The following is a 24,705-nucleotide window of genomic DNA, read 5'->3' as shown; positions in this document are numbered from 1 at the left end:
CCGACACTCAACCGACTGAGCCATCCAGGTACCCCCAGGCCTAGCATTTTCTTTATGGGAAGATTTAAAACCCCAATTTCAATGTCTTAAAGAGTTATAGATCTATTTAGATTTTCCGTTTCTTCTGGAGTCAATTTGGCAGAGTAAAACAGTAAATGAAAAATACAAGACCAGCTTGAATAAGTTTTCAATTTCAATTTCCTGGACCAAGTAGACAGACCAAATCTGAATTCTAAACCTGCATGAAGACTGGCCTGTGGTTATGAATATTCAGAGGATTTTTTTTCTTCCCACCACATGCAGATGTCGAGGCAGATAAATTTAAGTATCTCATCTCCTTTAGGGGGACAATTTTTATTTAGTTTTTAATAGTTGGCCCTTTCACTGAGGTGGTGGACCTTAGACATTTTGGCTCTAAGGGAAATGCTCTCTTCCAAGCCCCCGGGTCTTGTCTTCTGTGCCTTAAACATCACATTGAAAGCCCAAGGGTCTAGATTTCCAGAAATGACCAACCACTCTTAGAACTTAAGCTTCAGTGTCCACTTATCATCTTATAGATTCATGTTCCCACATTTTTCATTGCTGAAAATTTTATTAAGACAGCAGCAATGTAACCAAATGGATGTTTTAAATTTTGTACCCAGGTGTTTTTAGCTGACCTGTTTTTAGGATATTTTGTCTATCATAATGCATGAATGGAAATGTCTAGTCTTTTTTTTTTTTAGTTTTTTTTAATGTTTTATTTATTTTTGAGACAGAGAGAGACAAAGCATGAGCAGGGGAGGGGCAGAGAGAGAGGGAGACAAGGAATCCCAAGCAGGCTCCGGGCTCTGAGCTGTCAGCACAGAGCCCGACGCGGGGCTCGAACTCACGGACCCTGAGATCATGACCTGAGCCGAAGTTGGACGCTCAACCGACTGAGCCACCCAGGCGCCCCAAAATGTCTAGTCTTTAAAATAAAAAAAAAAAAAAGACTTGGGAGAGGTTTTGAGCTTTCTCAACAAGACTGAAGGACTGATGCTTATAGACAGATGAGGGCTTTCCAGTAATAACCTTCTAATACAGCAGTTAAACCTTCTGTTACGGTAGAAACAATCCATATCTGTGCTAGCCAATGTTGTAGCCAGTAGTCATAAGAGGCTATCAGGCACTTGAAACACGGCTGTATGACAGGGGAATTGAAATTTTAATTTATCTCAATCCAGTTAATTTAAATGTAACTATCTACATATGGCTAGTGGCTATTAGGTGGGACAGTGCAACGCCTTCTAATGTTTACAAACAAGAGGAACTAAAAAATCATCAACAGACAAATGCCTCTGCGCCAAGCGAAGACATGTGCTGCCACCATAAAGGTCTGCTGCACTCTGCTGTCTGGTATTCTAATCGGTCCTTTGACGGTTGAGGCTTCCTAGAAGTTCATTCTTTCCTTCAGCCAGGACTTGTAGGAGTGGAATTCTAACCTTAATGGATATTTAAATCAAAATCACATTGGTGTTGATGAATTTGCTTCTAATGAATAAACCTCTCTAAAACTTCATTTTATATTTCTCCTTTGCTTGGGGCACCTGGGTAGCTCAAGGGGCTGACTTCGACTCAGGTCATGATCTTGCTGTCCGTGAGTTCAAGCCCCGTGTTGGGCTCTGTGCTGACAGCTCAGAGCCTGGAGTTTGCTTCGAATTCTGTGTCTCCGTCTCTCTCTGCCTCTCCCCTGCTCACACTCTGTCTCTCTCAAATATAAATAAACATTAAAAAATATATATATATATATATGTGTGTGTGTGTGTGTGTGTATATCTTCTTTGCTCACTACATTCCAGCCACAAGAGCCATATTTGTTTCCAAAAAAATGTCAAGTTCATTACTGCTTTAGGGTCTTCAGCATCTGACATCTCTTCCTGAAATACACTTTCCCTGGTCACTTCACATGGCTGGTTCCTTCTCATCATTCCAGTCTCAGCTCAATGTCACCTCCTAAGAAGCCACCCCTGAACAACTTATCTCCTCCCTATCCCCAGGCTCTATCACATTGTCCTGTTTTATTCTATAAATAACACTCAATCACCTACAATTATCATATTTGTTTACCTCATCTCCATTTGAATATGAATTCTATGAAAGTAGAGATCTCCCCTGTCTTGTTCAAGATACACAGTGTCTGGCACACAGAAAATGGAAGCCTAGAGAGGGTAAGTGACTTTCCCAAAGTCGCACAGCTGGTCAGTGCTGGAGCCAGACTTCATGGCTCCCAATTCAGGGCTCTTTTTGTTAAAACATAGCTGACCTTCTTTTGCTCTGGTCTTGCACACAGTTTATGACTTCTGATTTTATATTCCGAGAAGGTGGGGATGTTCTCCAGGAAACTTGTGGACAAGCAGCATATGTTTTTGGTTGAAGATAATTATTCCAGATCCTAAGACTCCCTTACTAATGGCCTCTACTTCACAGAACAATTAGATTTTTCTCCAACTCATAATAGTATTTCTGGTAGAAATAACCCCAAACCAAACTGTCATTGACATACAGTATACTGTTATTGACTGACTGGAAATTGCAAAAATTGCCTCCCCCATTAGATTTGTCTGAAAAAAAAAAAAAAACACCTCAAAATAAAACTGACATTAGCGAAAATAGCACAATTTTTGATGGACTGTTTGATAAAATTTCTGTCAAATTATCTAATCCATCAAATGGACCAGCCAGAAATAACAGCCACAAAGGAAACTTACAAAGGGAGAAATGGATGGTTCAGTTGGTTAAGCAACCGACTTCCGCTCAGGTCATGATCTCTTGGTCTGTGAGTTCGAGCCCCGCGTGGGGCTCCGTGCTGACAGCTCAGAGCCTGGAGCCTGCTTGGGATTCTGTGTCTCCCTCTCTCTCTGCCCCTCCCCAGCTTGTGCACACGCTCTGTCTCAAAAACAAATAAACATTAAAAAAAAATTAAAAAGGGAGAAATTATAAGTGAAAATTTTATATGGCAAAAAAAAAAGTAAAGAAATTCTGATAGATGATTCATATTCTAGCTGCAAATCACATCTCTAGAATAGCATAGCAGACTTACGGGCAAACTAGGTAACACAGGAGGCAGAAGCCCCTAGCCTGGTAGAAAAGAAGATGGTGGACATGCATTTCTGCCCTGTTCACTTACCTTTCTTTTCAGCACTGAGTAAGATGAAAATTTCTGTGAAATGAAAATGGGTGGAAAATGGGTGAAAAATGGAAATGGTTTAATGGCTCTCCTATCGAAAATCGACCAAGAAGTACGATTGGCTCAAGAGCTCTGTTTCAGAAACATTCCTTCCACGCTACGCAATGTTGGCATAATTCTTAATAAAAACGTCAGTATCCAACCCACGGTGTGTCAGGTGTCAAAGCACCCAGAGTCCAAAGGGTGTTTTCTAGCTCTGGCACCCATGGCGGCGAGTGCCCCCTCCTCTGCAGCATCATTAGCCGGCCTGGTTAGGGACTCGCTGCCTTCTTTCTCTTCCCTCAGCACCGGCCTCAACTCGGTCCGGTCAGCGCGAGGGGACAAAGGCCAGCAGCCTTAATTAAAAACGCTCCTTGCAGACAGATCACACGGACCAGCGCTCCGAGGTTCCCTAGGGCCGGGACTACTGCCGGCTTCCTCGCGGAGCACTTCGGGAGTTGTAGTCGTCACGCCCTCGCGGAAGAGACAAGCTGCGGCGGCCTCTGCGCCGAGAAGGGCGGGGCCTCGGCTGGGGTTTGCGCAGGCGCACAGCTCCAACCGGGAAGCATGGCGGACCTAACGACTCAACCCTGCAAGAGAAAGCGCGAACTGGACGCCGAGGAGGCGGAAGCTGCCAGCACAGAGGCAAAGGACGCGGGCGTTGAGAATGGTACCTCCGCTCCTGTGCGCTTACCGTTCTCCGGCTTTAGAGTGAAAAAAGTGCTGCGGGAGTCCGCGCGGGACAAAATCATTTTTCTCCATGGGAAGGTACCATTAGGCAACCCTGGGTTGGAGTGAGCCAATCATCGCCTTGGAGGCGGATTTTTTTTTTTTTTTTTTTTTTTAAACCCGAGCTCCGCCGGAAAATACCAATCGCACTCCTGGGGGCGGGGGGGAAAAGTGTACCACTAGATTGTGTGTGTGGGGGGGTGCTACGGGGGACAAGTTTACTCGTAGAATCAAGGAAATCAACAGGCGTAGGGTTAATTTTCTTAATAACTCCTTTACCAGAAGTAACTAACACTTGTATAAAAATCACGTTTCGAGTTCTCCAAGCCAGTCATCCTGTATTCTCTGAACGAATTAGAGGTCTAGGAACGCAGTGTTGCTGGATCATCTGTGGAACGACGTAGAGACTGTAGGAGATAGGATCCCAGGTGTGCAGGATTTCAGACCTAACAGAGGAGACAGTTTATTAAATTGCGAATTCAGTTGCACATATCATGCACTGACAGCACTGAGCTAGGTGCTGGGGATGTAGAGATGTAAGTTACTATCCCTGATTTTCAGAATGCAGAATATCTGGTAGATAGCTGTCCCTAATACCATGTGCTCAGCTCTACAGAAGGGACTGAGAAGAGACTGGAGACCATCCTGGGAACTAGTGAGGAGGCCCAGCCAAGAGTAGGTTACTAGGATTCCTCAGAACCCCTAGCAGGAGCTCTCATTTGGGGAGGATCAGGGGGACCTTGGCCTGGGCTACCGTGCCTCTGTGTCTTATTTTGTTTTGTTTTTTTTACAAAGGTTCTGTCTAGTTCTCTCAACCCCACCTGTCTTCAGTCTGCAGCACTTGCTGAAGATTTTAGCCATAAGAACCTTTGAGCTAGGAGTTAACTGGGATACCCAGATTCTAGTTTCTCTCTCTCTCTCTTTTTTAATGCTTATTTATTATTTCTGAGAGAAAGTGTTTGCAAGAACGCTCAAGAGAGCTGGGGAGGGGCAGAGAGAGAGAGAATCTTAAGCAGGCTCTGCACTGTCAGCTCAGAGCCCACCGCGGAGCTCGAACTCATCAACAGTGAGATCATGGCCTGAGCCGAAATCAAGAGTCGGTCGCTTAACTGACTGAGCCACCCAGGCACCCCTCTAGTTTCTTTTTTCAACACTGACTGTTCGTGTGACCTTGGGCAAGTCACTTAATCTCTCTAGACATATTTCTTCATCTGTGAAATGGGGAGAATTTGACAAAGGCCCTCCAAGTCTGAAGCAGAAGAAAGTAGAGAAGTTTTGCATCTTTGAGAAGTTGTGAATGCACAAGCATTTGGGTTAATGAGATGCCTGCTCTGGGAGAAGGAACAGGAGGCCCCAGAGCTACTGTTTCTGTTTCTGGGCTCACCGATGGTGTCTCTGCCTCCAGGTAAATGAGGCCTCTGGGGACGGGGATGGAGAGGATGCCATTGTGATCCTGGAGAAGACACCATTTCAGGTGGAGCAGGTGGCCCAGCTCCTGATGGGCAGCCCTGAGCTCCAGCTGCAGTTCTCCAATGATATTTACAGCACCTATCACCTGTTTCCTCCACGGCAGCTGAGTGGTAAGCAAGTGGTGTCTAAAGTGGCTTCATGTGGGGAGAGGGGTTTGGTGGGAAATTAGGGGGTGTGGTGGCTACTCTGCAAAACTGATTTGCATATGCTCTTTCAATAGTTCTCTGTGGAAGGTGGAGGGGATTTTGTGCAAACTGTCCCCGAGACACTCGGCAATCTCTGAAGACAGTTTTGGTTGTCAGAACTGGGAAAATAGGGGAGCCGCTGGTACCTAGAGGGTAGAGGCCAGGGCTGCTCATGAATATCCTGCGAAGCCCAGAATGGGACCTCATAACAAAGAAATGTCAGTGCTGAGGTTGGTGTAGTGTATTTTGGGGAGGTAGTGTGATTCGTGGTGTAGAATGTCTACCAATTGAATGATAGTGGTGGTCAACATTTAGTAAACTCTTACTACTGTGCCAGCCACCATTCTAAGTGTCCTATATGTATCATTGTATTTAGTACTCAGAATAGCCCTGCTGTGATAGGACTGAGGGAACTGAGATTTTGAAAGGTTAAGTAACTTATCCAAGATCACAGCCCATGGGGGGCAGAAAAACTAAGATCTTTCAGTAGACAGCGGACTCACGCACCATGAGCAGTGTGTGGGGTGCTGCAAAGATCAGTTATTTCCCTGAAAGAACTCACTTTCTAGTCCCTGAGAAAAGGAGTGTGATCGAGGGGGATGGACTTGGGAAGGGAAGGAATTCATTGGTTAAAAGGCAGAGATTTGTTTTGGATTGCCAGGATTTTTTATTTACTAAGAAGAGGAAGAATTTATTTCAGCTTCCATGTCAAAAGCCAGGCACGATGTGGGCTTTTTGCCTTTAGCTGGTCAGGTTTAACAAGCAGCTTTGTCGGAAGCATGAAGGACACAGGCCGACCTTGAAGGTTCCTTCCAACCAGGAAATTCTGGGATCTGCTTTGTAGCATGTGGTGGTTCTGTAATATCCTTCTACCTTTTATTTGTCCTCCAGCATTGAGGAACAATTTGCCTTTACAGATACCCTGCCGCAGGCTTTTTGGTAGGTTTGATCTTTTCTGCACCCCCAAAAAAGGGTGCCGTTATTTGTTGTCCTTTGGAGATCCATGTGAACACTTGATGAGAAACCGGCAGACCGTTCACAACTGAAGGCAAAACAGCCTGGTCCTCCGCAGAAAGCGAGCCAGATTGATTGGTGCGAGTTGATGGGAATGGACAGCTGTATTTACTTTCTCAGGAGCTGACATTTAAGCAAATGCAGTCTTCCACACGGGGTGGCAGAAGCATGACAGAAGGTTCTGTAGCCAAACACCCCTTGGGGCAGTCCCCAAACTATAGGCTCCGAGGTCATTATCCTGCTACCACCCCTTTCTCTCATCTTCCCCAATGCCTCTCTCTCTCAGCCAAAATACAGAAGGTTCTGCTGCACAGAGAAACCCTGTGGAATGCCCAGCCTTTCCTTTTCATGTAATTTTTCCAGTACTTCTGTGATCTTGCACGCAAGTGGTGGTGGCCACTGCCCTGTCTTTCTGTTTTTTGTCTTTTTTTTTTTTTCTTCCTGAGCTAAAGACTGCAAGAGGCAGTCAGTCATCTGCTCGCTACAGGTCTTCCTCCCCACTGACAACCCCAAATGTCTCTCTGCCTCTTCTCCAGTGCTGCCCACTCCCACCTGGCGGCCTCATGTGTTAGCTCATCCTTCGCAGGGCTCGGGGTCTTGGCAGAAACATTAGCATACATGGAGTGCATTATACTTTTATTTTCTCCCCCCAAACTAGGCATGGTGATCAGAAGTTATAAAATTTTTTTTCAGTGTTCAGAACTCCTCTCTCTCTTGTAGAGCCATACACCCTGTCCCTGGATGGTATTCTAGATCAGGGTTGACAAACTTTTACTGTGAAGGACCAGGGAGGAAATATTTTAAGCTTTATGAGCCCTATAAATGGTCTCTGTCACATATTCATCCTTTTAAAAGATTTTTTGTTGTTATCTATTTAAAAAACATTTTTTAATGCTTTTTTTTTTAATATGAAATTTATTGTCAAATTGGTTTCCATACAACACCCAGTGCTCATCCCAACAGGTGCCCTCCTCAATGCCCATCACCCACCCCCCATCAACCCTCAGTTTGTTCTCAGCTTTTAAGAGTCTCTTACGCTTTGGCTCTCTCCCTCTCTAACCTCTTTTTTTTTTTTTTTTCCTTCTTCCCCTCCTCCATAGACTTCTGTTAAGTTTCTCAGGATCCACATACGAGTGAAAACATATGGTGTCTGTCTTTCTCTGTATGACTTATTTCACTTAGCATAACACTCTCCGGTTCCATCCATGTTGCTACAAAAGGCCATATTTCATTCTTTCTCATTGCCATGTAGTATTCCATTGTGTATATAAACCACAATTTCTTTATCCATTCGTCAGTTGATCGACATTTAGGCTCTTTCCATAATTTGGCTATTGTTGAGAGTGCTGCTATAAACATTGGGGTACAAGTGCCCCTATGCGTCAGCACTCCTGTATCCCTTGGGTAAATTCCTAGCAGTGCTATTGCTGGGTCATAGGGTAGGTCTATTTTTAATTTTTTGAGGAACCTCCACACTGTTTTCCAGAGTGGCTAATGCTTATTTATTTTTGAGAGAGAGACAGCACGCGAGCGGGGAAGGGGCAGAGAGAGAGGGAGGGAGAGAATCCCAAGCAGGCTCCATGCTGTCAGAGCCCGATGCAGGGCTTCATCTCACAAACCACGGGATCATGACCTGAGCCGAAATCAAGAGTCAGATGCTTAACCGAGTAAGCCACCCAGGCGCCCCTTTTCTTTTCTTTTTTTTTAAACCACTGCTTTAAAAATGAAAATGCAATTTTCATTCAGGGTGCAGCAGCTGACGAGCCGGGTCACCTTCATAGCCACCTGACTGTGCACCTCCCACTCGCTTGCTGTGCCCGGCCCATCCTCGCCGCCCCCTTGGCCCCCTGAGCTCACCCTCTCCCCACCCGCAGGCACGTCCAAGGCCAAGAATGGCCCCAAGTACACCTCCTTTTTCACGGTCACGGGCACCTTGGCCGCCATGGTCTTCAGCGCCCTGGGTGCCGCTCACGGCATGGCCAAGAGTGGCCCAGCATCGTGGCCATGTCTGTCATGCAGCCAGAACCGACCGTGAAGTCCATCATCCCCACATTGTCGCTGGTATCATCGCCATCTACGGGCTGGTGGTGGCGGTCCTTGTCGCTGATTCCCTGAATGACGGCAACAGTCTCCAGAGGAGTTTCCTCCAGCTGGGTGCTGGCCTGAGCGGGCTGGTGGCTGTGGGGACGCCGGTGTGCATGGCATGGCCCAGCAGCCCCCGCTCTTCATGGGCATGATCCTGACCCTCATCTTCTCCGAGATGCTCGGCCCCTGCGGTCTCCTCGTTGCCCTCATCCTCCCCACAAAGTAGCCTCTCTCTGAGTGCACCAGCCACAGACAGCGATGTCAAGACCACCCCCTCGTTCCGAAACGAAGAGCGTGACACGCACGCACGGGACAGCCATCCCCCCAGTAATCAGTCTTGTAAAAGTTCAGTGTCCCGGTGCCTGTTGTCTGCTACCCTTGGCCTCGCCCCTGCTTGCCGGGTGCCGTGGACATCCCGGCCCACTCATTACCCACCCAGGCCAGACACCCCCACTCATCTGCCCTAGAGCACTGTGTGTAGACGGGTGCATTAAATTGTCGTTTTCTCTTCACTGGATGTTTCTTACTTACAAAGATTTGATCTGTTCATGCGTCGTGGCGCAGCCCTGTCTCCCAACTAGGTAATCTTAGGTAGAGTGTTGGGTTGTGGGGTTACCGTTCGCTCTGAGACTCGTCGGATGGAATCCCGTCCTCCAGCTCTGGCTGGCCAGAGCTGCGGGCCAGCGTGCTGGGCCTGCAAGGCTCTCGAGCTGAGCCGAGTCCAGTAAAGTTCTCCATTGTGACTGGGGGGAAGGGAAAAAAGAAAGAAAACGCCACTTTTAGCTTGCTGTATGTGGAAAAACAGGCCATGCGGTGGAGTTGACCTTTTGGCCACAGTTGGTTAACCCGGTCCGGATTTTTCCCACTCCCAAGTGTGGTCTGTGGACCAGCAGTATTACTGTCACCCAGGAGCTCATTAGACATGCGGAATCTCAGACCCAGCTTCAGAAGTCAGCATTAGTATCTGCATTTTAGCCAAGCCCCCAGGCGAGTCGTAGGCACATCCGACTTTGAGAGGTGCTGGTCTTTAAACACCATCTGTGTGCGGTGCTGCCCGTGTTTGTTTCTCCACCCCTGCCCTCTCCACGAACCTCAGGCTCATTGCAGTAAGCGCCTACCTGACCTCTCTCTCCGGAGCTCCCACATAGGTAAGCTGTTTGAGGCTCAGACACACAAATGTCTTTATTCATTTATTTTTTTTTTAATGCTCATTTATTTAAAAAAAAATTTTTTTAAATGTTTTTTATTTATTTTTGAGACAGAGAGAGACAGAACATGAGCGGGGGAGGGGCAGAGAGAGAGGGAGACACAGAATCCGAAGCAGGCTCCGAGCTCCGAGCTGTCAGCACAGAGCCCGACGCGGGGCTCGAACTCATGAGTTGTGAGATCATGACCTGAGCCGAAGTCGGACGTTCAACCGACTGAGCCACCCAGGCGCCCCTCATTTATTTTTGAGAGAGACGGAGAAGCAGAGCGCAAGTGGGAAGGGGCAGACAGACAGGGAGACACAAAATGCGAAGCAGGATCCAGGCTCCGAGCTGGCAGCACAGAGCCCTATGTGGGGCTCAGACTCATGAACCGTGAGATCATGACCTGAGCCAAAGTCAGACGCTTAACCAACTGAGCCACCCAGGTACCGCATGTGCTAATGTTTTTATTTTTTATTTTTTTAATTTTTTATTAAAAAAAAATTTTTTTTTAATGTTTATTTATTTTTGAGACAGAGAGAGACAGAGCATGAATGGGGGAGGGTCAGAGAGAGAGGGAGACACAGAATCCGAAGCAGGCTCCAGGCTCTGAGCTGTCAGCACAGAGCCCGACGCGGGGCTCGAACTCACAGACTGAGATCATGACTAAGCCGAAGTCAGATGCTCAACCAACTGAGCCACCCAGGTGTGCCAATGTTTTTAAAAACACTTAACCCATATTAAATAATAACCGCCATGATTATTCTCATGTGGTGCGTTCTATGCTGGTTTCTGTAACTTGCAGTGAATAGGATACCCTTTCTGCTCTACAGTCTTGTTTGGGGAAGGACACCCTACAAGTTACTATGAAAGAGGGAAGTAAACTGAACAAGGTTTGGTCACCACCTGGATGTAGGGACAGAGGTCCTGGAAATTTGGAGCCATGTCAGACCCATTTACGGTCCCCAGCAACCCGATCCATATTAGGTGCTCAATAAATGCTGCTGGGAAATGAACCAACAAACAAACAAACTCAGCCGGGTTTTTTTTTTTCCTATAGGCAAAGCATTCCACAGCCACAAGGTGGCGGCATTGCCAAAGCATTCCCTTGGCCAGCTCCTTTGGCCTGTGTGCAGGAGCCTTCTCCGCCCCACCTCTCCAACCTCAGAGTCACCAACTCCTAACACTGCCTGTAGAGGCCTTTAGGCAGGGTTCCTGCAGCCTCAGCCCTCTGAGCCCCCTGCACAGTTGCTGCCTTGAGTTTTTCTGCCAACTCTGGCTGTTCCTCCAGGCCTCCTTCCCCACAATATTGCTTGCGTAGGGAAGCCCTTCTCCCTTCAATTTCTTTCTTTCTTTCAGTCTTTTCTTTTCTTTTCTTTTCTTTTCTTTTCTTTTCTTTTCTTTTCTTTTCTTTTCTTTTTATTTTAGAGAGAGAGAGAGAGCATGCGAGAAGGGGAAAGGAGCAGATGGAGAGAGAGAGAATCTTAAGCAGGCTTCATGCTCAGTGTGGAGCCCAACATGGGGCTCAGTCCTATGACCCTAGGATCATTACCTGAGCCGAATTCCAGAGTCAGACACTCAACAGACTGAGCCACCCAGGCACCCCTCCCCTAGATTTCTGAACTACCTGCTCTCGATTTCTTCTGTTATCTCTCTACTCATTTCTTCCCTACCAGCCTGATGATTTTTGCATTCTCCTCCTTTATCCCTTCCAAATTCTCAGCTGACTATAAGAGACTGCCCCTTTGAGCCACTCATGGCCCCCCACCCTGTTGACACAATAGAGCATGAGCGTTGGAGTTGGACGTGCTCGAGTCCTGTCCCAGTGCTAATGTTTACTTACTAGCGGTGTGGCCCAAGGCAGTGTTGTGCTGTTTCTGAGTTTTAATGTAGTGCAGAGGTTAAGAGCAAGCCTCGAGTCAGACATAATCTGTGCTGGAATCCTGGCTTTGTCCCTTTACCAGCTGTGAAGACTTGGTAAGTTTTTGTATTCATTTAACAGAGACAGAGTGCCTTCCGCATGTTTGGTGCTGTGCTAGGTATATATCGGTGAGTGCATCAGATACTCGCTCTGTCCTTGGAGTGGTAGCTGGGGCACAGAGGCAGACAGCAAACAAGGAAACAAATGTTACATGGCCACGGGCAGGAGAGGGGCTGGCTCTGTGCGGCCATGACACTCCAGCCGAAACCTGGAGGATGGAAAGGAACCAGCTGTGCTAAGAGCTGGTGAGGGGGGTGGGAGAATGTTCAGGGCACAGCATGTGTTCTGGAGGAGGAAAGAGGAACAGAAAAGAGGCCATTTTGTCAGGAGCTTGAGGGGGCAGTTGATGTCTGTGGTGTGTGATACAGATGTAGTTGGGGAAGTAGCTCCAGTTATTGTTAAATTAGGTTAGTTCAGGACTGTTATGAAATAAGTGACATAAAATGTTTTTGCCTCTGCCCACAAGGAGAGATACATTCTCCGTTGTGACCCAGTGCATGTGAATAAATGTAAGTGGATTTGAGGGACACAGAAGGTTCACACAACAGTACTTAACCCTTACTTTACCAGACAGTCACCAGTATTTCCAACTTAATTCCAGTCTTGTTTGTTTCCGTTTAAATGCTGGTCTTAACTTCCTAAATCAATTTCGTCATCACAGTCATGGGTTATGGCTCATGACACAAAGCACATATGGTCTGTGACTGGCTTATGTGTGTACTTGGTAAGTGTTAGTCATTTTCTATTATTACTTTTCTACCTTTAAGATTGTATGGGCCTTAAATGGAAATAGTGTACATTAGGTGCCTGGCCCTGACCGTGCGCAGGTCTCCTTTTTTCCCCCCCCCGTGGCCATGTGGCAAATGTGAGGGCCGGGTAGGCCAGATGGCTGGCATCTCCATGCTTCCCTGGCCATCCATGCAGGGCAGAGCCTAGATCATCTGCTTTTCCGGCTCTCACGCTCTCATACCCGTGGCCTATCAATGGAGCCCTTTCATCAGGATCTCTGTTCTCCCTTACCTGGGGGAGAACGGGGGGGAGATAGTAGAGAGAGGGGTGTGACTCAGAAATCCAGACTGTGTCTAAAAAGGCCAATTGTTTTCCCCAATGTAGAGCAGGGGTGTGGAATCTCAGGTTCAGAGGAGGAGAAGGCGTCTGTGTGGGAGTGAGGCCAGGGCAGGGTGTGGAGAGAACCTGGGAATCACATCGTCTTTCGGTTGCAGAGAACTCTGCATTTTAGTATTTTAGCTACAGGCACGGTTTTCCTCCCTGTGCTCCTTACAGAGGCAAAACCAGGACCCCTGCAGTCCAGAGTGAGGGCTTGTTTGGAGGGAGCATTTTAAAAACTAGCTATTCCCTTCGAGGGTTCGAGCCCTGCCTGGGGCTCTATGCTGACAGCTCAGAACCTGGAGCCTGCTTCAGATTCTGTGTTTCCCTGTCTCTCCCTCTCCCCTGCTCACGCTCTGTCTCTCTTTCTCGCAAAAATAAAAATAAATAGTAAAAAAAAAAAAATTTTTTTTTTAAACTAGCCATTCCCTGGTAGCATTGTTCATGATAGAAAAATCTAGAAACAATCCAGTTATCAGCGAACAGTAGAATACATAAGTAAATCAAGGTGTTTTCCTGCACCAGACTGCTTCTTCCGGGCAGGGGAAATGAATGAACTACAGCTATACATGTCAAGAATCTCACCATGTAGAGCCAGAAAAGCAAGACACAGAATACACAGTGTGATTCCAATTAGATAAAGTTGAAAACAAGCAGAGCTGAACAATATACTGCTTAGGGATACATGCATACGTAATAGAATTTAGAAGATAAAGAAATGATTAATGCCTGATTCAGCAAAGTGATTATCACTGGTGGAGGCAGGGCAGAAAGGATGTCAAAAGTCTGGTAAGGCTCTGTTTCTTGGACTGCATGCTCCATGCACGGGTGTTCTTTTGTTTTATTTTAGGTCTTCAAATGGTACCTATTTTTTTTTTAAATTTTTTTTTTTAATGTTTATTTACTTTTGAGAGAGACAGAGACAGAATGCGAGTGGGTTAGGGGCAAAGAGAGAGAGTGACACAGAAGCAGAAGCAGGCTCCAGGGTCTGAGCTGTCAGCACAGAGCTTGATGCGGGGCTCGAACTCACGAGCTGTGAGATCATGACCTAAGCTGAAGTCGGACGCTCAACCGACTGAGCCACCCAGGTGCCCCAAATGGTACCTATTTTTATATTTATTTTTATTTTATTTTATTTGTTTAAAATTTTTTTAACGTTTATTTATTATTAAGAGACAGAGCGTGAACAGGGGAGGGGCAGAGAGAGAAGGAGACACAGAATTGGAAGCAGGCTCCAGGCTCCGAGCTGTCAGCACAGAGCCTGATGCGGGGCTCGAACTCACAAACCGCAAGATCATGACCTGAGCTGAAGTTGGACGCTTCACCGACTGAGCCACCCAGGCGCCCCTTATATTTATGTACATATACACATGTGTATAAATGTGTGCATATGTGTACACCTGTTGTCTTACATGTGTGTGTAACAGCTGCTGTTAGCTGTTGGCATATAACGTATTGGCCAATAAAAGGTAAGAAAAACTAGTAGGTCCTTAGAAGAACTAAGAACACTCCCCCATTACATTTTAGGGCTCTGCTTTCATTCTCAAATTTGGTTTCTAGACATTGTTGCTGAAAGTAAGTGTTTGATTAAAGCCTCCTTCCTCTGGGTTTTGGGCACTTGACTTCTGTCCTTTTCTCTGGGGCAGACAAGTGGCGGAGCCTGGCTCTTTTGTCTCTCGTGGACAGGGGAGCCCGTGCTGTGCTGGAGCACGTGCCAGGACGGTGCCGGCCCCGGCAGAAGAGGGCAATGTGGGGAGGTCCTCCAGCACCTGGAAGAGAAGGCTTGGTACCAGGCTCTGTGGGCTCTACTCCAGCACACGCTGGCACAGGCCTGTCGCCCCCTCCTCCGTGGGTGTCCTCGGCAGGCCTCCCGTTGCAGCTGAGCTGAACGACCAGAGTTCTGTGAGCAGTGACCCACAGGGAAAGCCTCACCAGACGGGTTTCCACCTGAGCGGGGGTGTTGAAGAGCCCCGTGCCGGGAGGTGACACCAGCACAAGTCATGGAATTGCCCTGGGACCCAGTTTCTCTGAAAGAAAAATGAGGAATCCAATAGCTGGCTAGCCCACCTCAGTGGACTTCTGTATCATATGAGATCGTGGAACCACAGTCTCTCAGGTTTGAATGGAACTCGACGTTTATTTAGTAATGTGATTCTTAACTGGAACTTTTCATCAGGATTGCTTAAAGAGCTTTCTCGAATACAAATCTGGACCTACTGAATAAACCTCTGTGGTGGGATTAGGCCATTCATCACAGTCATACAGTCCCATGGTCAGCTCATCAGATAGCCCTGAGGGGCTTATCTACATGGCCAGGAACAGGCTCTTATACTACTCTGCCCCACCCTGGTCCTGCTTTCCAGAAGCAACTACCATGAAGAGAATTTCTGGGTTTGGTGCTTCTGGTAATTTCCTCCAAACACTTAGCTGAAAACTAAGGTCATACAACTTCTTGATTTGTACAGTTTTGACCCTATCAGTCCTCCACAGTGGAAATTGAGAGGTTTAGGCTTCTTTATACTCTCCTTGCCCTGTCTCCCCTCTCCTTCCAATATTTATGTTTATGTTATTGCTTTTAGAGTCTTAAAAAATTGCCTCTGGAATCGTACACATACTGAAACCTTTAGCCCTGCGTCCCTCTTGTCACTCTGTCGGGTGAGAACACCCATGCCTCTGGCCTTTGCTGTCTCCCAGCTTCTCTGTCAGCCATGCTTGTACTTCACACTGTCACAGTATTTTCTGTTGCACGATTGTAATCAGGTCTTGTGTGTTTTCTCTGATTCTGAGCTGCCAGACGGTATGGTGGCCAGTTTAATGTGTGCTACACACTCACACAGAGTGTGTTAGGGCTCTGGTTCCTCTCCTACCTGCCCTGTGCAGTGGACCCTCATGCCCCCGGGATGTGTCTGATGTATAGGTCAAACAGATTCTCTGTTCTCACATCCCAACACGTTCTTCCAAATCATGCTGTTTTTAGTTTATTTCCTATTTGAACCATTATTTTATGCTTTTCCTTTTTCATTTCATAAAGTTTCTAGTTGTCCTGCCCCCCCCCCCCTTTTTTTTTGACTTGTGGCAGGAAGAAGCCTGAGCCTTTACTCTGTTTTTGAAATTATCCAGCTACTGGTTTGAGAATTCATTACATGATAAGTCCTTCCTGGAAACGTTGCTTCCAGAATACTCTTTCCTGCTCCTCCAATCTGGACAGCTGATGCTTTCTGCGTGCTGCATGGCTGTCAACTTGAGACTTCCTTTCACAGCTCTTCTGAGTTAGATACAATGTTTTCTGGATTTGATGTCTTTCTCTCTGGTTTTAGTCTCTTGTTTAGCTAAAGTGTAGTCTTTAAGTAATTCCTCAGAAAGAACACATGAAAGGTAAACCTTGAATCCTTCATTTTGCCCTCACTCTTGATGGATGCGTGGCTGAATACAGAATTTAAATTTCTTTCCCTCAAAACATTGGAGACACTGATCTGTTGACTTCAAGCATCCATTGTTGTTAACAAGACATCTGAAGCCGGTTCGTTTTTCACTTCCTTACAATTAACTTGGTTTTGCATTTTCATTCTTTTTTTTTTTTCCCCCCTGCTTTGTCAGTTTCCTTTTCTGGAGCTTATGTTAGTATGCTCTGTTAATCTTAGGTGTACTGAAATACGTAAGGCTGTGTTGAGGTTGGAGTTTTTTTTTTTTTTTCATTCATTGTGCTCAGTACTTTTGGACCCTTTTGATTTAAAGTCTTATGTCATTCTTCCGCTCTGTACATTTTTTTTCTGTTATTTCTTTGATGATTTCCTTCCCTGTTTCCTTTATTTTCCTCTTACTGGAAACCCTCTTAGGTGTGAGACTCCTAGAGTGAACCTGTGTATTGCTCCTGTGTTCTCCCGCTTTTCCCATCTAGGTCTTTTCTTTTTACAGGCCAGTAGATTGCCTTAACTTTATCTTCCAGACCTCCTGGTGGAGGTCTTTTTTTTTTTTTAGTTTTTTTTAATGTTTATTTATTTTTGAGACAGACAGAGACAGAGCATGAACAGGGGAGGGGCCGAGAGAGAGGGAGACACAGAATCTGAAACAGGCTCCAGGCTCTGAGCTGTCAGCACAGAGCCCGATGCGGGGCTTGAACTCACGGACCGCAAGATCATGACCCGAGCCGAAGTCGGACGCTTAACCGACTGAGCCACCCAGGCGCCCCCTGGTGGAGGTCTTAATTTGGCAGTCATATTTTTAATTTTCTTCCTTCTGATTCTCTGTTTCATTTTCTTAGCATCTTGCTCTTGCTTTACAGGGTCCAAACTGGGTTGACTTTCTCTGACCCACTAATTAGAATAGTTTTCAGAATTATCTCTTGACCCTTCCCTGATCTCATTTCCTCTGGGATCTGGTTCTGGTTGTTTATTTTGGTCATTCTTTTTCAGGCTGCTGGTTTTCTCTTAACGTCTGGTGAACGTTAGCTCATCAATGTTTACAAATGAAGAAGCAGGCTGATAGTCTAGTGAGTTGATATGGGCTTTGTCTGCTATCCACTTGGTAGGTCTATTTCCACAACAGGCCTCTCCTGGATGAGTATCTGGCCCATTGCCCTGTGGATGGGGAGCGGGCCTTTTCGGCTGGCTGGCTGGCCATGCCTCAGGGTGCAGTTTGAGTGGCATTCCAGACGTACTAGCACCCGCTCCGGAGCCCTCAACGCTCTCTTGTCCACTCCAGCTTATGGGCCAGATCTGGCCTGCTGCTTTTCGTGTGGCCGTGAGCTAAGAATGGTTGTTGCATTTTTAAAGGGTTGTTTTAAAAAACAAAAAACTAAGAAGAAAACGAGAAAGAGACAGCATGGCCTACAACACCTAAAATATCTGCTGTCACGTTTTCCAGAAAAGCTTGCCTACCACTGCTCTGGTCCGTGGTTTGATGCCTTTGGAGGACAGCCCTCCCGTTTTCATCTGGCAGGAAGTGGCCGCCCCGGGGCGGTGTTGTGGCACAGGGTGCAACGAGTTGGTGCAGCTGTTCTCTAGATAGCCCTTTGGTTGATTCCAGCTTCCAGCTTCACTTCCCCTCCTGTCCTCTGTACCTGGTTGCTTAGAGCCAGCTGGGTATGTAGCACGGAGGGGTGCATACTGGGAGCCGGTGGGTTGGAGTGTGCGGACGTGGTTTCTCACACAGCTGGGGACGTGGTAGCCCCTGGGATGGCTGGACTTGGTGATGGGAGGGTGAGAAGTAGAAGGGGTATTCTGGGTGAGGGTAATAGTGTAGACAGAGCTGTGGAGTGGGCTCCTCACATTAGCTGGGCTTTGAAATGAGGTAGGGGAAAAGGGGTATTTGCTCCTTTGGTTTCATCCCTTGAGGCCACCTGACGATGGCAGATTTCTGCCTACTTTTCTCCCTGGGTGCTTTAGAGCTTGTGACACCAGTGAACCAAGCCCCGAAGGGGCTTGGAGAGACAGTAGAATGACAACTTTTCATTTCAAGATGGAAAGGTTTCTTTCTTTCTTTAAATTTATTTTATTTTATTTCTTAAATTTACATCCAAGTTAGCGTATAGTGCAACAATGGTTTCGGGAGTAGATCCCTTAATGCTCCTTACCCATTTAGCCCATCCCCCCCTCCCACAACCCCTCCAGGAACCCTGTTTGTTCTCCATATTTAAGAGTCTCTTATGTTTTGTCTCCCTCCCTGTTTTTATATTATTTTTGCTTCCCTTCCCTTGTGTTCATCTGTTCTGTGTCTTAAAGTCCTCATATGAGTGCAGTCATATGATACTTGTCTTTCTCTGACTGACTTATTTTGCTTAGCATAATATCCTCTAGTTCCATCCACGTAGTTGCAAATGGCAAGATTTCATTCTTTTTGATTGCCGAGTAATACTCCAGTATTGCCAGTAATACTCGCGCACACACACACACACACACACACACACACACACCACGTCTTCTTTATCCATTCATCCATCAATGGACATTTGGGCTCTTTCCCATACTTTGGCTATTGTTGATAGTGCTACTATAAACATTGGGGTGCTTGTGTCCCTTTGAAACAGCATACCTGTATCCCTTTGATAAATACCCAATAATGTAATTGCTGGGTTGTAGGGTAGTTCTGTCTTTAATTTTTTGAAGAACCTCCATACCATTTTCCAGAGTGGCTGCACCAGCTTGCATTCCCACCAACAATGCAAAAGATCCTCTTTCTCCGCATCCTCGCCAACGTCTGTTGTTGCCTGAGTTGTGAACGTTAGCCATTCTGACAGGTGTGAGGTGGTATTTCATTGTGGTTTTGATTTGTATTTCCCTGATAATGAGTGATGTTGAGCATTTTTTCCTGTGTCGGTTGGCCATCTGGATGTCTTCCTTGGAGAAGTGTCTATTCATGTCTTTTGCCCATTTCTTCACTGGATTATTTGTTTTTCGGGTGTGGAGTTTGATAAGTTCTTTATAGATTTTGGATACTAACCCTTTATCTGATATGTCATTTGCAAATATCTTCTCCCATTCTGTCGGTTGCCTTTTAGTTTTGCTGATTGTTTCCTTTGCTGTGCAGAAGGTTTTTATTTTGATAAGGTCCCAATAGTTCATTTTTGCTTTGGTTTCCCTTGCCTCCAGGGACATGTTGAGTAAGAAGTTGCTGCGGCCAAGATCAAAGAGGTTTTTTTCCTGCTTTCTCCTCGAGGATTTTGATGGCTTCCTGTCTTACATCGAGGTCTTTCATCCATTTTGAGTTTATTTTTGTGACTGGTGTAAGCAAGTGGTCCAGGTTCATTCTTCTGCATGTCACTGTCCAGTTTTCCCAGCACCACTTGCTGAAGAGACTGTCTTGATTCCATCGGATATTCTTTCCTGCTTTGTCAAAGATTAGTTGGCCATATGTTTGTGGGTCCATTTCTGGGTTCTCTGTTCTGTTCCATTAATCTGAGTGTCTGTTCTTGTGCCAGTACCATACTGTCATGATGATTATAGCTTTGCAGTATAGCTTGAAGTCTGGGATTGTGATGCCTCCTGCTTTGGTTTTGTTTTTCAAGATTGCTTTGGCTACTCGGGGTCTTTTCTGGTTCCATACAAATTTTAGGGTTGTTTGTTCTAGCTCTGTGAAGAATGCTGGTGTTATTTTGATAGGGATTGCATTGAATATGTAGATTGCTTTGGGTAGTGTGGACATTTTAACAATATTTGTTCTTCCTATCCAGGAGCATGGAATCTTTTTCCATTTTTTTTGTGTCTCCTTCAGTTTCTTTCATAAGTTTTCTGTAGTTTTCAGTGTATAGATTTTTCACCTCTTTGTTTAGATTTATTCCTAGGTATTTTATGGTTTTTGGTGCAGCTGTAAATGGGATCGATTCCTTGATTTCTCTTTCTGCTGCTTCATTGTTGGTGTATAGGAATGCATCTGATTTCTGTGCATTGATTTTATATCCTGCAACTTTGCTGAATTCATGAATCAGTTCTAGCAGTTTTTTGGTGGAATCTTTTGGGTTTTCCTTATAGAGTATCATGTCATCTGCGAAGAGTGAAAGTTTGACCTCCTCCTGGCTGATTTGGATGCCTTTTATTTCTTTGTGTTGTCTGATGGCTGAGGCTAAGACTTCCAATACTATGTTGAATAACAGTGGCGAGAGTGGACATCCCGGTCTTGTTCCTGACCTTAGGGGGAAAGCTCTCAGTTTTTCCCCATGGAAGATAATATTAGCACTGGGTCTTTCATATATGGCTTTTGTGATCTCGAGGTATGATCCTTGTATCCCAACTTTCTTGAGGTTTTTTAGTAAGAAAGGGTGCTGTATTTTGTCAGATGCTTTCTCTGCATCTGTTGAGAAGATCATGTGGTTCCTGTCCTTTCTTTTATTGATGGGATGAATCACATTGATTGTTTTGCAGATATTGAACCAGCCCTGCATCCCAGGTATAAATCCCACTTGGTCGTGGTGCATAATTTTTTTAATGTATTGCTGGATCCAGTTGGCTGATATCTTGTTGAGGATTATTTCATCCGTGGAAGTTGGTCTATAGTTCTCCTTTTTAGAGTGGTGTTTGTCTGGTTTTAGAATCAAGGTAATGCTGGCTTCATAGAAAGAGTTTGGAAGTTTTCCTTCTATTTCTATTTTTGGAACAGCTTCAAGAGTATAGGTGTTAACTCTTCCTTAAATGTTTGGTAGAATTCCCCTGGAAAACCATCTGGTCCTGGACTCCTGTTTTTTGGGAGATTTTTGATTACTAATTTGATTTCTTTACTGGTTATGGGCAAGATGGAAAGGTTTCTAACACCTGGGTAAAATTCTTTTAAAAAATTGTTTTTAATGTTTATTTATTTTTGAGAGAGAGACAGAGCACAAACCAGGGAGGGGCAGAGAGGGAGACACAGAGTCCGAAACAGACTTCAGGCACCCAGCTGTCAGCCCAGAGCCCGATGTGGAGCTCGACTCATGAACCATGAGGTCATGACCTGAGCCGAAGTCAGACAGTTAACCAACTGAGCCACCCAGGCGCCCAGCCTGGGTAAAATTCTTGACCCAGACCTTGGGTTCTCCCTTTCCCATGGCAGTCTAATTGGCTCATTCTCTCCTTCCCCTGCCACCTCAGCTCAGGGAACCCTTGCACACTGCCTCCTCTGTGCCCCTGTCTCCTCCCTTCCCTCTGTTCAATTCTCCATTTAGACACCTGGCTTCCATGAAGCCAGGAGAAGCCATGTCATTCAGAAATGAGTAGAAGTGAGTAGATCCTGAACGACTGAGATGCAGTCACCAGCACTAGTGGTGTTCTCTTTCTCTCTGTCTCCCAGATGGGGCAAGTTCCCAAGACTCTGTGGCAGTCTTGAGGCTCAAGTCAGCAGAAAAGTCAGCTTACTCAGGACCAGTGGGCGAAGGCGGATTACCCACAGGATAGCTGGTTCCACTTCATTGCTTGGCTCCAGCTGTGGCTGCCGGCCTGCGGCAGCCTGGTTCCGTTGTCCCCTTCTGATCCATACTTCTCAGTGAATGATAACCTAGAATTCTGGTAGCCTGGGCCCATCTCGATGGGGGATGTATCCTGTGCCTTGGGCTTTCTCCCTTCCCACCAACACTCATACTGTGGCAGTGTCCGTTGATGTTGCCCTGAGACTGGGTACCTGTGCTCCTCTCGGAGTGAATAAGGAAATGCCTTTAGACAGGAATTTGAGAGAGGGGCCATGTTTTGGAACTCCCAAGTGTTTGGTCCAGTAGCTTTTGCAGTCTGATCTGCTTCCCCAGAATAGCTTCTTCCTGTGTGTGGGAACGTGGGGGATCTCACAGCCCTAATGGTGGGACTGTCCACCAGTGGCTCCATTATCTCATTAGATACCAGTTCTCAGTCCTTCTATTCAAATGGAACTTTGTGGAATGCAGTAAGTCCCACAGCCATCCTGTAGCAGCATTTCTCATTCCTAAAGGACCACCTCTGATACCGTGTAGCCAAAGGCCACCTCAGGCAACCCTGGGGCGGCATTCAGAGTCCCCGGATTTGCTTGTATTTGCTTGTGGGCCACTGGCTGTCATATGTCCTTCCTGGGCCTTGGAGAACTGAGGAGAAGGAGGGAAGGAGCCTGTCACATCCAGGGCCTGGCTAAAAATCAGTATTTGCCCCTCCCCTGCTTCTAATAGCATCTCTGCTTTCATTGAGACAGGTCATTAGCGGCTCGAAGGTTTGCTGTGGGGTGGCCAGAGCTGCCTGCAGGACCCTGCCCACACCCTTCACCCCGTTTTTTTTTTTTATCTGGGGGTCTCTCCAGGCCTCCCCTGGAGTACTTGCAGCATGCCTGCTTGTGCAGGACAATGACCACCCCCTCTCCGGCCTCCAGCCTGCCCTCCCTGGACACCTCAGGGGAGATCCCCAGGAGGAGGGAAGATAACACAAGTCCCCAGGAGACCCTGCAGCCTCGCTCCCTTGCCAGCCTTTCCGCCAGGGTTCTTTGATGGAGCGCCCCGCCAGTTTTGGGCGTCTGCCCTGTCACCTGGGTGGCTCTGCCCGGGCCCTTGTGGAAGGGGATGTGGGGGTGGGTGTCACACGCAGATCCTGCTTTGCTGCTGCTTCTCTCCAGGCTCCCCCGAGCCGGCACATCTGGGTCAAATAAGTTGAAACTGGCTCATCGTAATGAAAGGAGAGCAAAAGCCACAGACTGAGCCATAGGAATTACCTCATCGTGTAGAAGTCATCAGTAACGGCTGGAAAGCAGTCTTGTTTGAACATGTGTATGGGAAGGAGAGCAGACTGTCTGTGGTTTGCATTTTCATGTTTCATGTGCGGCAGCATTTTCCTGGGGATTTGGCTAAGCCAGCTTTGGCAGAGAGCAAGAAAGGCAGCTGCTCTTTTCCTCTATGTAGCCCTGCCTCCCCGCCTCTGAAGGCAGTTGGGCGGAGGACGGGGGTGGGCTTCTTTATTGGAGAAGGCCTTTCAGGACACTCTTAGGGGTCTTTTCCGACAGCACAGAGCTGTCCTAGCCAGGAGCACAGCGACCTGCCCTCCTGCGCTGCAGAGAGAAGGAACATGCGTGTATAGGGCAGTGATTCATCTGGGATGCAGATGCCAAAACATCCCTGCCGTCCCAAGCCCTGCACGGGCTGCGGTGCCACCACAAGGCAGGCCTCCTTCCCTGAGAGCCAGCACCGTCATCTGGTGGGGAGCAGTGGGGGGTGACGCGACGCACATAAGCTGAAACAGCCGTTGTCCCCTGGTGCGAGCGGGGTCGTCTTCCATCCCTCCGTGCACCCCACCAGAGCCCATTCTCGCCTAGCATCCGGCCACAGCGTACCCTGGCGATCAGTACTTCCCGAGTACCTCCGCGTCTGTGCCCCTGCCCCACTCCCTCCCCAGGAAGCATGACACACAGACACCAGTGCTGCTGTTGGTCCCATGCGTTGTGATGTGTTTCCAGACCTCCCAGTCTGCAGCCCCAATCTCTCTGGTACCTTATTATGCCCTTTGGTTTTGCTGACAGCTGTTTACATGTCTTTGGGAGGGACTGGAACTAATCACTTTTCTCCCATCTGATGGGGCTGCTTTTTGGAGAACACGGAGGTAGGACAGGCTTCTTAGGGAAAGGTCTGAAAGGGAATGGCCCTCTGCCACTGGGAAAGCAATGTTGCACAGAGGAGCCAGACTGCTTGGGTTCACATCTCAGCTCTGTGCCTTCTTAGCTGTGTGGCCTTGGCCAAATCACTTAACCTCTCTGGGGCTTATTTAAGGAGGGGCTTATTTTTCAGTTTTTAATGTATTTGTTACATAAGTGATCCACATTTGTTTTGGAAAAGGTAATAAATCCCCCCCCCCCAAATTAATTTAAAAAATTACAGTTATGTGTAATTCCACCACCCAGTGGTAACCGTTCCACATCTTGGACCGTGTCCTGAAATTCAGGCTTTTTTCTGTGTGTGTTTATGTGTATGCAGTTATGCATGCGCACATTCTTTAAAAAGTAAAATGGTATAATATATATTCTGTTCTGTAACTGCATCGTAAGGACCTAATACATATGAGGTGCCGCTTTAGGCTCTGCACACACAGTATGTAAAACAACGCCTCTGCTCTCAAGAAGCTTATGTCCAGTTGGAGGAGATGAACCATAAATAAACAAATAGGTCAAGTGGTAATAAACAGCTAAGAAGAAAAAGAAAGTATTAAACAGGGTTATTACCGTATTATTGACTATGTCCTTGATGCTGTACCTTTCCTCTTTGTGACTTTTTTTTTTTTTTTTTTTTTATAACTGAAACAGACTTTCGGGTTTTTTGTTCATTTGTTTTAGTTTTTAGATTCTACATGAAAAATT

The 24,705-nt window shown here is 46.6% G+C and overlaps 1 protein-coding gene across 2 annotated transcripts in view; it reads left to right on the top strand.

Annotated features, from left to right (window-relative positions):
* Nucleotides 1-3,706: 3,706 nt before the first annotated feature.
* The window catches only part of DCPS (decapping enzyme, scavenger), a 52,548-nt gene continuing 31,549 nt past the window's right edge, over nt 3,707-24,705 (top strand). Inside the window, exons 1-2 of one of the 2 annotated variants that reach the window (XM_060605193.3) lie at nt 3,707-3,955; nt 5,322-5,496. In XM_060605193.3, the coding sequence (XP_060461176.3) occupies nt 3,755-3,955; nt 5,322-5,496 (376 nt within the window). In that variant the 5' untranslated portion in view covers nt 3,707-3,754. The remainder of the gene's footprint in view (nt 3,956-5,321; nt 5,497-24,705) is intronic. The other variant, XM_060605192.3, reaches the window with a different exon arrangement.

The sequence above is a fragment of the Panthera onca genome, chromosome D1 (assembly GCF_046562875.1).
Source record: "Panthera onca isolate mPanOnc1 chromosome D1, mPanOnc1 haplotype 2, whole genome shotgun sequence".
Taxonomy (NCBI): domain Eukaryota; kingdom Metazoa; phylum Chordata; class Mammalia; order Carnivora; family Felidae; genus Panthera; species Panthera onca.
This window is presented reverse-complemented; position numbering and strand designations above follow the sequence as displayed.